Genomic DNA, 13,555 nt, shown 5'->3' on the forward strand with positions numbered 1-13,555 from the left:
CATTGTGTCCGTATGTCAAAAGTCAAAAAAGTCAAAGTCAAAGTCAGCTTTATTGTCAAACCAATATATGTACAGACATACAGAGGGCTGAAATTGCGTTTCCCTCTCATCCACGGTGCATAGCGAACAAAAACAATGTCATTCATATAGGCCTACATACCTCACTTCAACACCATTTCATTTAAACAAAAACCCCCATAAAAATAAACAACTAAACTGTTTAGTTAGAAGGTGCCTCAAGGAAACTTCCTGAAGACTTGAGCTCCTTTTACAGCAGCTATGGATTATGAACACAGTGGATATGAGTTCAGAGCAGCACTGTGGGGTGGTGGGGGGTGTTGGGGGGTGGGGGGGCTTTCAGAGCCCCGTCATTCACTGAGAGGATTAGAGAGGGGGTGCCTGGGAAACTGAAAGGACGTTAGCATTTGAATAGGTGTGTGTGTGCGCATGTGTGTGTATGTGTGTGTGTGTGTGTGTGTGTGTGTGTGTGCGCATGTGTGTGTGTATGTGTGTGTGTGTGTATGTGTGTGTGTGTGTGTGTGTGTGTGTGTGTGTGTGCGCGCAATCGCGCATGTGTGGTGTGTGTGTGTGTGTGTGTGTACGTATGTGTGCTTATGTATGTGTGTATGTGTGTGTGTGCATGTGTGCGTATGTGTGTGCGTGTGTGCGTGTGTGTGTCTCAGCTGCCTATCCCCCAGTGTACCCCCAGAGAGAGCAACCTGTGAGCCAGCCAATCACAGCTGCCCGGCAGGAGGGTCCTTTGCATATGCTAATCATATGCTAATCAGGCCCTCATCCTGCACCCCAACACTGCGCAGAAAACAGGGGGTCGTCATTTATGTCTGACAGGTTTAGGTCGCAGGAGCTGCTGCAGTGCAGCCAGTGTTTATAGCAGTGTTGTAATAGTGTTATAACAGTGTTATAACTGACCCCTGATGGAAGTCGTCTTAAAGTGTCATAAAATTATAATAGTCTGAGCATAATGCATGCCATCTGATATTCTACATATCTTTGTTAAAATACATTCAGCACTCGAGTTCTGAAATAAAAACAGTCAAAATCATCCCCCTTCTAAAACTGCCATCCCCCTTTCCCTCCCCATTACCAATGAACGTGGTATTACTGCTATTTCAACATCTAGTTTTGCGCATATTGAGTAAAATACTGTGGGCGAGGGAGGGGGCACGCACACATGCAATTACATTTTTACCAAGTCACTGACACTGAAGTCACTGACGCTGTGGGGATGCTAACATTGTCCCCATATGATAAAATCCACCATCCCCCCTGATTTTCTTTTACAACTTGAGTTCTGAATACATTGTGTGATCTGTGACAATTATGTTCCCCCAGTTTATTACAAGTCTGCCATATATAGACGTTGAAGAGCTCTCAAAGATCACACAGCTTTGGAACTGAACTTAAATAACTAAATCATTTTGAAATGAAAAGCAGAAGATAAAGGGAGTTACACAGGAAAATAAGAAGAGCCCAGATTAAGAGGCTTTGCGAGCACAAAATTGCGAGCACAAAGGGAGAAATGTAATAGAGGTCTAGAATGACTAGCTGTGTCTTTGTCGCAGGAACAAAAGGAAACGCAGCCCTACAGAGGAGGGCTTCAGGCCATCAGAGGAACCCGTATGATCTAGAGCAGGGGTCCCCAAACTTTTTTCTGTGAGGGCCACATCATTTTTCCTTTCTGTGAAGGGGGGCCTGGGTCGGTCTCTAACATAAAATAATATGGAACGGAGTGAAATGGAGGCGGTTGCGCAAAGCAATTGCGCGCAGGAGAGCACTGGTGGATGCAAACAAAGTCTAAACAGTTGAATTTGGATGGAATTTATACCTATAGTGATATGTCAATGAAATATAATCAGTTTTACAGTCTGATACATGAGGGAGGACCCTCATCATACACGGGGGGACCCATGAAGCAGGGCTGTCTGGGGGTCCTTAAACGAGCATCAAACACTTAATTTCTACCATTCTGGTGAATTGATATGCACCAATTTGTGACCTTTCTGCATCAATTTATGGTGGAAATGTCATTATTTATGCAAAGGAAAACACAATATTCAGGCACCAGATGATCAAAATATAATGTAATATAATGCAATATAAGGCTCTCAGGCATTCTGTACTTTCAAATATGTATTCTCCTTGAGCAGTCAACATCAACTATCAGCTATTTCACTAGCAAAAACTAAAGATAACTTATTTGCGAAACAGCGCCCCCGCCACCACGTCGGCGCAGTGCCGCTATTGCAGTCAGAAATGACAGAAATCCACCGAGTGCAACGCCTGTCGAAAATTGACGTCGTTCAAAGGGCCGGTCCAAGTGTGGGGGTGGGCCGTGTCCGGCCCGCGGGCCGGAGTTTGGGGACCCCTGATCTAGAGACAGGACAGTCATGTACGTACAGTACCAGTCAAACTCTGGGCCGGCTGTGGCTCAGGAGGTAGAGCCGCCGTCCAATGATCGCAAGGTTGGCAGATCGGCGGTTCAAACCCCGGCTGGCCACATGTCGAAGGGCCGGCGCCTTGCATGGTAGCTTGCCGCCATTGGTGTGTGAATGTGTGTGAGAATGGGTGAATGAGAGGCCATTGTAAAGTGCTTTGGAATAAGGTGCTATATAGGTCAGTCCATGTACCAACGTTTGGACACATTATTTACCAGCACATTTACCAGCGTACCAACGTTTGGACACATTTTTTACTGGTAATGAAGTCAGCTGGTCTCAGCCCAGGGGCATTCTGGGAGGGATACAAATCCAATACCATATCCAATACCGTCACAATTAGGCTATAGGCTATATTCTTCCTCCCATGTAAACATGTAACAGTCGCCATTAAAGGAGCTTATGTGCATGTTACATCCTTTTTTTCCTGAGAGCTTTGTGTCTCGTTTTTGAATGGAGGAATGGAAGAACAAAATACAATTATCTCTGAGAAAAAATCTCATAATTCTCCACCTCCTTCACGAGCCTGAGGGGATTCAAGTGTCTGCTCGTTGGGAGGACATGAACGGTACGCAGCGACAGTATTATAAAACCAACATTGTTATGAAAACACGGCTACGGTTCACAATGAGGTTAGAACTAAATTATTCTAGCTTCTCCAGGTGTAGTAGCTTCTCCAGTTCTCAGAAATATACCACTAGAGGACACACATCTGGACCAAATCACAGAGGGATCACCCAATACGAGAGGCTTTGGTTTCCGGGAGACTGACTCTTGCGCGTGCACACACACACACACACACAGACACACACACACACACACACACACGCACACGCACACGCACACGCACACGCACACGCACACACACACGTACACACATGTACACACGCACACACACACACACACACACACACACACACACACACACACACTCGTACACACTCACACACATACACACACACACACACACACACACAGAGTTCTGAGAGGGAGGGAAAAGGTGACAGTAGCTAGTCAGGACAGCAATATGACACGCGTCTAAAACACTCTCTTATTTGAGGTCAGCAGGGAAAGGGCCAACTGGAAACTCCCATCTGTCTTCTACTGAGTCAAAACACCAAGACTGGGAAAGGTCATGACTCAGAATGTGCTGTAAATCTCACAGATCAGGACATGATCTCAAGTCACCTGAAATGTGGGCTTTCTGCTTTTACGATCATAACACGTCTGTTCACCTCAAGTGAAACTGCAACATCAGCGTTTGGGCAAGCCCCTCTCTTTTTTCTCCCTCCAGAAAACACCACAGGAAAAGATTGCGATAAGCAATCGCTGAGGCAACATCAGCAACTAAGGCCTTAACTGTAGCTTCAGTCCAATGAGCACTGAATGCTCTATAATAATAATAATAATAATAATAATAATAATAATAATAATAACTTTTTATTTGTATAGCGCTTTTCCTGCAAACGTTGCAGCTCAAAGTGCTCCAATCATTATATAATCATAATTTAATTATTTTTTCATTTAAAGGCAATATTAAAAAGATGGGTTTTTAGTCTTGACTTGAACATATTTGCTGAGGTTGCATCCCTAATGTAAACTGGCAGTGCATTCCACAATCTGGGTGCATAAAATGAGAATGCAGCCTCACTATAGCCTGCTCTGATTGGTCAGTGGCTGGGAGGCCTGTGTGCTGTGCTGTGCTGTGCTGTGCTGTCTATTCACTGTGTCTAAAGAGAGCATCGTAGGACAGAGAGGAACGCTGTTAGCATTTCCCATAGAGCCTCGTGTAATGTCAACCGCTAGGCTAGCGGACAGTGTTGTTGTCTAGCAACCCTCTTGTTACATAGCTAGCCTACATTCCATGACCATTCCATAATGTGATGCTTCACTGGTGTCTATGGGGGTAGGCATCATGTTTGTGCACGTTTCCCCTCAACAGAAGATTGAAACAACTTGATTTATATCACATCAGAGAGATAGAAAAACAAATGTACTGTACGTTAGGTCGTTGTCGAGCTGTTTCTTTACAGAATCCCTTAGGGGAACATTTTGCTGTGCATTACTTATTTACTTCCCTTGGCCTTTATTGAGAACCTTCTCTCTCTCGCTCTCTCTCTCATTCTCATTCTCTCCGTCTTTCTCTCTCTTTCTCTGTCTCTCTCTCTCTCTCTCTCCCTCCCTCCCTCCCTCCCTCTCTGTCTCTCTCTCTCTCTCTCTCTCTCTCTCTCTCTCATTCTCATTCTCTCCGTCTTTCTCTCTCTGTCTCTCTCTCTCCCTCTCTCTCTCTCTCTCTCTCCCTCCCTCCCTCCCTCTCTGTCTCTCTCTCTCTCTGTCTCTCTCTCTCTCTCTGTCTCTCTCTCTCTCTCTCCCTCCCTCCCTCTCTGTCTCTCTCTCTCTCTCACTCTCTCTCTCTCTCTCTCTCTCTCTTTCTCCCTCCCCTACATGATGTATCTGGGTCTCTGCAGCGTGACATGACAATGAAACAAGCAGCAGGAAGTCTGTCCGCTGTGAGAAACACATGCAGAGACTTGCAGTGACTTATCGAGTGCAGGGAGGTGGAAAGAGAGTTTGCATGAGCCACCGAAATAGCTGCATGTGAAAGCATCATTTAATAACCATGACTAGGTTTATTATTGTTCATATGTAGCAGGATCAGTACTCCATATCCTTAGTGTAGACAGAAAAGGAAACATGGGACTATTGCTTATTTGCTGGCGTCAGCAAAGTCTCCTTTGGTCAAAGTGTCACAGCTACAGAGGACCGACCAATGGGGTTGGAAATAGGGAGACAGGAAATAGGGGTCGGCGAGGAGGGGGCATGGGATTTCAGGGAGAAATAGGCCAGAAATAAATCTTAATTGTTAGCAATGTGAGCCCTATAGAAATAATGTCTAGAGCTGTGTGGGGGTCAGTAGTACAGTAAGGGTCCAGTCCCCTTTTATTAAACCTTTATTTAACCAGGTGACCTCATTGAGATAAGGAATCTCTTTTCCAAGAGGGACCTGGCCAAGAGGGGCAGCACAAGGACACAGGCATGATTTGGTTTGACATCATACAAAATAACAAGTCAGTAAGGGTCTAGTCCCCTTCAGTAAGGCTCCAGTCCCCTTCAGTAAGGCTCCAGTCCCCTTCAGTAAGGCTCCAGTCCCCTTCAGTAAGGCTCCAGTCCCCTTCAGTAAGGCTCCAGTCCCCTTCAGTAGGGCTCCAGCCCCCTTCAGTAAGGCTCCAGTCCCCTTCAGTAAGGTTCCAGTCCCCTTCAGTAAGGGTCCAGTCCCCTTCAGTAAGGCTCCAGTCCCCTTCAGTAAGGCTCCAGTCCCCTTTAGTAAGTGTCTAGTCCCCTTCAGTAAGGGTCCAGTCCCCTTCAGTAAGGTTCCAGTCCCCTTCAGTAAGGTTCCAGTCCCCTTCAGTAAGGCTCCAGTCCCCTTCAGTAAGGCTCCAGTCCCCTTCAGTAAGGCTCCAGTCCCCTTCAGTAAGGCTCCAGTCCCCTTCAGTAAGGTTCCAGTCTCCTTCAGTAAGGCTCCAGTCCCCTTCAGTAAGGCTCCAGTCCCCTTCAGTAAGGTTCCAGTCCCCTTCAGTAAGGTTCCAGTCCCCTTCAGTAAGGCTCCAGTCCCCTTCAGTAAGGCTCCAGTCCCCTTCAGTAAGGCTCCAGTCCCCTTCAGTAAGGCTCCAGTCCCCTTCAGTAAGTGTCTAGTCCCCTTCAGTAAGGTTCCAGTCCCCTTCAGTAAGGCTCCAGTCCCCTTCAGTAAGGCTCCAGTCCCCTTCAGTAAGGCTCCAGTCCCCTTCAGTAAGGCTCCAGTCCCCTTCAGTAAGTGTCTAGTCCCCTTCAGTAAGGCTCCAGTCCCCTTCAGTAAGGCTCCAGTCCCCTTCAGTAAGGCTCCAGTCCCCTTCAGTAAGGCTCCAGTCCCCTTCAGTAAGGCTCCAGTCCCCTTCAGTAAGGCTCCAGTCCCCTTCAGTAAGGTTCCAGTCCCCTTCAGTAAGGTTCCAGTCCCCTTCAGTAAGGCTCCAGTCCCCTTCAGTAAGGCTCCAGTCCCCTTCAGTAAGGTTCCAGTCCCCTTCAGTAAGGCTCCAGTCCCCTTCAGTAAGGGTCCAGTCCCCTTCAGTAAGGGTCTAGTCCCCTTCAGTAAGGTTCCAGCCCCCTTCAGTAAGGCTCCAGTCCCCTTCAGTAAGGCTCCAGTCCCCTTCAGTAAGGTTCCAGCCCCCTTCAGTAAGGCTCCAGTCCCCTTCAGTAAGGTTCCAGCCCCCTTCAGTAAGGCTCCAGTCCCCTTCAGTAAGTGTCTAGTCCCCTTCAGTAAGGTTCCAGTCCCCTTCAGTAAGTGTCTAGTCCCCTTCAGTAAGGTTCTAGTCCCCTTCAGTAAGGCTCCAGTCCCCTTCAGTAAGGGTCTAGTCCCCTTCAGTAAGTGTTCCAGCCCCCTTCAGTAAGGGTCCAGCCCCCTTCAGTAAGGGTCTAGTCCCCTTCAGTAAGGGTCCAGCCCCCTTCAGTAAGGGTCTAGTCCCCTTCAGTAAGGGTCCAGCCCCCTTCAGTAAGGTTCCAGTCCCCTTCAGTAAGTGTTCCAGTCCCCTCCAGTAAGATTCCAGTCCCCATCAGTAATCAGCCACGTCTCTGTTGTGTTGTCGGAGCCTGTGAGAAGCTGGGCTAGGCCAAAGAGAGCTTAGACACCTTAACCCCGCTTATCCACTCTCACTACCCACAATCCACACCATCCACCTCCGCTTTGGATAGCCAAGGCCATGGCCTCCCTGCCTACTGACTACGTCTACAGCTGTAGGGGAGATTCACCATACCAATCACTGGGGTTAGCCTACGTTACTAGCGCTACTAAGATCACTTGTCTTTCACAGATATAGGCTAGCTTCGAACAAACATTCCTACAATGTGTCGGTTTGGTTTTGAGACAGTTGGCACTGCACACCATAGTGCTTGCTTTGTCCATTCACAACACCACTACTGTGACGCGTGTTAGAGTGGTTGCAGTGAGACAGCATTGCTAGCAGTGCATTTGCTAGCTACTAATGTTGCAGTTAGCATTGGAAAACACGCTATTATCTGTGAGCTCGTAAGCACTGACTCCCAACAAAAGTATTAGCCACGTTTCTGCTCTAACCCCTCTGCTATGGCGACAATTTGGGAAGATTTAATTGGTTTGCTTTTTTGCTTTTCTTAGGGGGGGGGGGGGGGCCCAAAGGGAACGCTGGAAGCCTCTCATCATTCTGGAACTCTGTCAGATGTGGCTGCGCTCGGAAACTGTTGCTAACTAAAACGGTGTGTCTAATGAGTGCTTACGCTACAGCTGACTGAGCTACAAGTCCCAGCAGTTCTCCGTGGCCCTGTAACTATGCAAGGAATGGCAAAGAGGACACATTCCTCCTCCCATATCACCTCTCAGCCAATGACAACTTCAGCCCCCCCCAAAAAAGGCTTTCTATTGTCCCAGAGTCTCGGCAGGAGATATCGTCAAGGCCAAGTATGGAACTTGTAGAAAGTGGTCTACAGTATTTTGCTATCTAACTAGGCCTATCTATCGTTAGCCTCATAGCATAATTGTGAAGTGAAGTCATGCTTCACTTGTGGGTCAGCCAGGCCATCTTTGTATGTAGTGTAATAAAATGCCTATGTCAAAGAGATGACTTGGGCACATAGTGATTTTGGAATGTAACAAGCATTCTGATAGGCTGATGGCATAGGCCATAATGCACAGTGACTCAGCAGTGAGAGTAGAGTTATAGCCTAGATATCTAAATTTGGCCAAAATGTGACTATGCTATGAGGCTAACGCTATGGTACTTCATACAATTATCAGTCTCTCTTCTTTGATGACACACAATTTGCCTCTTCATGGGGAACAGTCCAGTGAATTGTACTTTCACTAGCGACCTATCTTGACACCACTCGAGGGATGCGCATGAGAAGATGAGCCATAACAAGGAAGTGAATAGCGTACTTGTGTAACACCACTATTGACAAACAACAACAGCGAAGTAAACAATCATTTCCAAATCTCATCTCTCTGTAAGACTCTACTTCCACTTTAGTTAAGATAGGAGACACTCACTATAGGCCTAGATAGGCTATCTCTTTGCACTATACAAATAAAATTTGATTTGATTTGATTTGATCTCTTGCTTGTGTGTTATCTTAACATACCCTCTCCCCCCCACTTCCTGTGGTGTGCATCTTAATGGAAAGCAGAACCTTTACAGTCCAGTGAAAGCAAAGACTAGCTAGAAATTCGTGTTGCAATAAACAACAGTTGTTGTGATTAAAGTAGACCTCTGCTCTCATTTCCAAATCCCCTTGAAAGACTTTGAATACTGGCATTGAAATAGTACTGCGCTTCATTAGTGTAAATGTAGGGGGGTTTGTGAGGAGAAACAGTAAATCCAAGGCGAAGGGCATGTCTGGGTCTGTTGTCCCTTGTTGCCTGTTCCTTGTATTTGTTCATTTTCCAAGAGGAAGCTTCCAGAAAGGAGCCGTAGAGGTCCAGAGCACCTAATGATGTCTCATGAGGGAGCACAGCCAGGCATGCATGCATGAGTGCACACATGCACACACAAACAAACAAACACACACACACACACACACACACACACACACAGAAACCCCCCGCCGGCCACACACACACAACACGTACACGCACGCACGCACGCACGCACGCACGCACACACACACACACACACACACACACACACACACACACACACACACACACAGACACACACACACAGAAATCCACCCCGGACGCACACACACAACACACACACACACGCACACACACACACACACACGCACACATCCATAAAACTATGCTGACTCATTATGAAGACCAACTGCAAGACTAGTCTAGAATAGTAAGAGTTGAATAAATTAGTAGGCCTATCTCTTTTTATCTCTGGTTCTTATTCAGTTATAAAGCATTTTTTCGTCAGTGCTTCATTCTATCATTCTTCACTGCATTTCGTTGTATAGTACTTGTACTCGATCCACGATGACAATTAAGTTGAATGTAATCTAATCTAATCTAATGAGAAGTCAGGAATCAGGACACAGGGGAGGATGATGTTTACATGAGGATATGTGTCACGTTCTAATGCTTTGTTTCCTCATGTCGGGATCTGATGTAATGATCAGACTTTCGAAAAATGTGAATACATTTCCGCATTGTTGTAAATGAATGACACATCGCTAATCAACTAACACAGCTTGTTTTGTGAGCCTGCTAACAATATACAGTAGTGTTATAGTTAACTAGGTAGCAGTGGGGGTTACTCACCCAATCCATTGCGTTGCAGTATTTTGGCTTGACTAGCGAGTTTGTGTTGTGATTCTCAACAACGTTGAAACGTAGTTCTGTGTTTTAAAAGAAAAGTCTGAACATTTTAATTGGTTGCCGACATGCGGACCAAAGCATTAGAACGTGTGGGATGGACTGTGAGGTTGGTTTAGTTGACAAGCTACTGTAAAGAAGAATGCCGCCTGACTTGTTCCTTACAAACTGTGTCTTGGATTCCAACAAGAATGTTGTTTATGGGGCGTTTATGCTAAATGGTGTAGCACATAGGCGCAAACCATTTTACCTCAAGGTCCATCTATGCCATCCTCTCTCTCTCTCTCTCTCTCACCCATCCTTCCTGTCAATCTCTACTGTCTCTCTCCAATAAAGCAGAAATGCCTTCAACGTTTTGAACAAGAAATGACACAAGAACAGACCTACACCCCCCACAACAGTTGGCAGTTTCAAATGTAGGGTTCACAAACCCATACACAACTACCGCGCTACACACACACACACACACACACACACACACACACACACACACACACACACACACACACACACACACACACACACACACACAAATCATTACCCAACCTACCTGCCCAGCCCCCCCCCAACTGTTTTAAGTACCAGTGACCTTCCACATGGCCCCCCAGAGACTCTAGGCCCTCTCAGTCTTAATGACATCATCACCTTCCCTGTATCTCCTCCCCACCCCCCCAGGGGAGCATCTTATGGTAGAGACGGTAAGCCACCCCCCTGGTACCCCCCCAACTTCCCTTTGTTTCCTGCACTTACACTTAACCAAAACATTGATTATTGATCTCAATCCATCACACTCTCTCATATCTCCAGAGTGAACTACTGGCAGTAACATAACAACAACATTGAACCAAATAAATACATCCCACCACTAAACCATTTTTTTATGCAAACAACACTTTCGATTACAAGTCTAGACTATGTGGTAGCTTAATTAAAGCTAAAGGGACGACATCCCCACGAGAGAAGCGTTATATTTCTAGAAACATAACTGGAAGGCTGTACATAATTTGTTTACAAAGTCTAAACCCACCCCCCTCCAGCCGGTATATTTTGGTTATGATAAGTAAGATAGTTGATCGTAGCCATCCATAACCATGCTTGTGTATCTGTGTAATTAATGTTGAATAGGGGTTGAAACATGTCCTTCTTGGTTTAGTAAGCACATAGAGTAGGTTATAGACTCCAGTCATAGCTGGTGGTACACAATGCAACAATGCAACAATGCAACAATGCAACATGCACCCTGCCATCCTGCAGTAAATCAAGGTCAGAGATCCTTTAACAACGTGAACGAGCGTCATTCTTTATTATGGTCTCTCTCTCTCACCACAGGAAAACACTCTCTCCACGTTCAGACCACCACATATAACAGCGTTATAACCTATGGGGGAAGTTATACGCATGCATAATCCATTATGTTGGGTTAACTTTCACCTTGACTGGGTTCATGTCTGAGCATTACTGTATTTGTGTGTTTGCGTATTTTTAACACCCTGGACACACTGAGTGGCCTTAAAGGCCTTACAGCTATTAAACCACTAGGATTCAGATCCCTGGGGAACGTTTTGGTCTCTAACCAACGGTGACAAGATGTTTATATCATGCTCTTGAAATACCATTGTCAGAACCATTCATTATGTCTGTTTATGACAGACAGATCCCGGGTTTTCCCCAAACAAACAGACTGGTGGTGCCCACTGAACTGAACTGAACCAACGACGATGGTACAATACCCACTGAACCTCTCTAAGGGCATGCAGGCTATAGCCTAGAGAAGATCAATATGATATTTTCAATCAAATGAAAGACTGGTACAGCCTGCTGTGATTTATGTAAGATATGACTTAATTATGACATAATAAACAATTGAGTCAGCAGGGAAAGCGTTTGAAAAACAACAACACCGTCATAATATGCTCTGATTTATTCTCCCTAGATGTATTAAGAGTCTTAGAATAATATTGTTGTTGGGCATTTTCCGTAGACCAAATAATAGACCAATAAAAATAAGAAACACACATAATAAAGCATAATGCATAAATCTGTGACAGTATCCAGGGCTCCCCTCTATGCGCTAGAATAATATTTACGAGTCTTATAATAATATTATTGTTAGCATTTTCCGTAGACCAAATAATGAAGAAACACACATAATAAAGCATAAATCTGTTATAGACAGTATGGGTTATGGGTTATGGGTTCCCCTCTCTCTTACCGGACAGTTCGTCTGGCTCCAGCCCGCTCGCAGTGTCCAGCCCGCAGATGACAAAATAATCTGCGAAGCGACATGAGTTGGAGCTGAACCCGGTGGTCATGTTGAGACTGGTCCGGTGGTGAAAGCCTGTTTGCTCGCCTGATCACTTTGGTGCATATTATTATAATATTATTATTATTATAGGGTCCTGGAGAAATGTTGTCCAACAGCCATCGTGGATGATAATAAGAACAGAATGGCACCCGAAATGCATTATGGGGGAACCAAGTACAGCTGTTTTCATCTGCCTCCGATCCCTTCTCTCAGGCTGTGTTCGAAATGGCATACTAGCATACTAGCATACTAGCATACTCAATGAGTATATACTGCATACTGCCTACTAAATTTCATAATAAGTATGCCAATACCAGCCGACCGAAAATCTAGTGTACATTTCTTGCATACTCAAATTTCACATAATCTACAGTGTGAACGCACTGCATACTCAAAATCTACGTCATATCTAGTATGAGTAGTATGCTAGTATGCCATTCCGAACACAGCCTCAACCCTGCGTAGAGGGAACACTCACTGCGCATGCGCGAGGTCCTTTTAGAGATTACGTTATGCATTTAACCCTTCAGAAGCCTCTGAGATGCACTCCTCTCCTTGTAACGAAGCAACAATCATATCCGCATCGAATTAACATGCCAAATGCATGAATATTCATGATGTGAAATTATGTTGATAAGGCACAAACTCATAAATGCTTGCAACAGAACACAACAAACCCGTATCCCAATCATATTATAGCACAGGGTAAATGTGTTCCTGTATGTAATAAATCAATGTTATAGACATGTAATAGGGTTTCGTTCCAAATAGGCCTATTATATTATATTAAATCTCATATTCAACTGAGTTCCAGAAAGAAGAGGATTGGAAATAACCCTGTGAAAAGGTCATTGTTTGATCACAATCATTATTTTGTGTACAATGGTTTAAAAGTATGGTTGAAAATGTTGAAAGGTCAAGCTTTTCTCAGCCTTACAAAAACAGAAATGCAGTCCCAGAGTCACCGGAAAAAACCCTAAATGAATTTGATTGGTCATTTAAATGTTATTATAGTTATTATTACGCACATTGTGATTGTTATCATTCTGTGTGTAGGCCTACGTGATGGCCTTCTCTCCACAGTTAGAGAGAAGTGTGCCTTTAGGAGCTGGTAACTGATCAAACCAAATCAAATCAAACGTTATTTGTATAGCGCATTTCGCACCAAAAATGTGACCCAATGAGCTTTACAGATTACAAGGGAGATAAAATAACAACAGATAAAACAACAAAAAAGATCAAAACAACAATGAAGATAAAATGATGAATACAGAGCAACCCTCTTGAATAATCTGTTTTGTTTTCTATTATTTCTTGTAATGCAATCAGCAGTCAATAAACCTACGTTCTTAAAGTTCACAAGGCCTATGCTTTACATGCTTTTGGTTGACCAGTTAGTTAACTGCTCAACACAAATTCCTTTTTCTGCATCTTATCTGCAGTTAGAGTAGTCTGTGTACACCCGAGTAA

At 44.9% G+C, this 13,555-nt stretch overlaps 1 protein-coding gene across 1 annotated transcript in view; it reads right to left on the reverse strand.

The window, feature by feature from the left end:
• Window positions 1–12,092, reverse strand: part of dennd5a (DENN/MADD domain containing 5A) — a gene marked incomplete at both ends in the record, with an annotated part of 61,030 nt that extends 48,938 nt beyond the window's left edge. The window contains one exon of the mRNA XM_080528946.1: window positions 11,993–12,092. Within this exon, the coding sequence (XP_080385072.1) occupies window positions 11,993–12,092 (100 nt within the window). The remainder of the gene's footprint in view (window positions 1–11,992) is intronic.
• Between the last annotated feature and the right edge of the window lie 1,463 nt (window positions 12,093–13,555).

Source organism: Nansenia antarctica (genome assembly GCF_963989245.1).
Source record: "Nansenia antarctica genome assembly, chromosome: 4".
Classification (NCBI taxonomy): Eukaryota; Metazoa; Chordata; class Actinopteri; order Argentiniformes; family Microstomatidae; genus Nansenia; species Nansenia antarctica.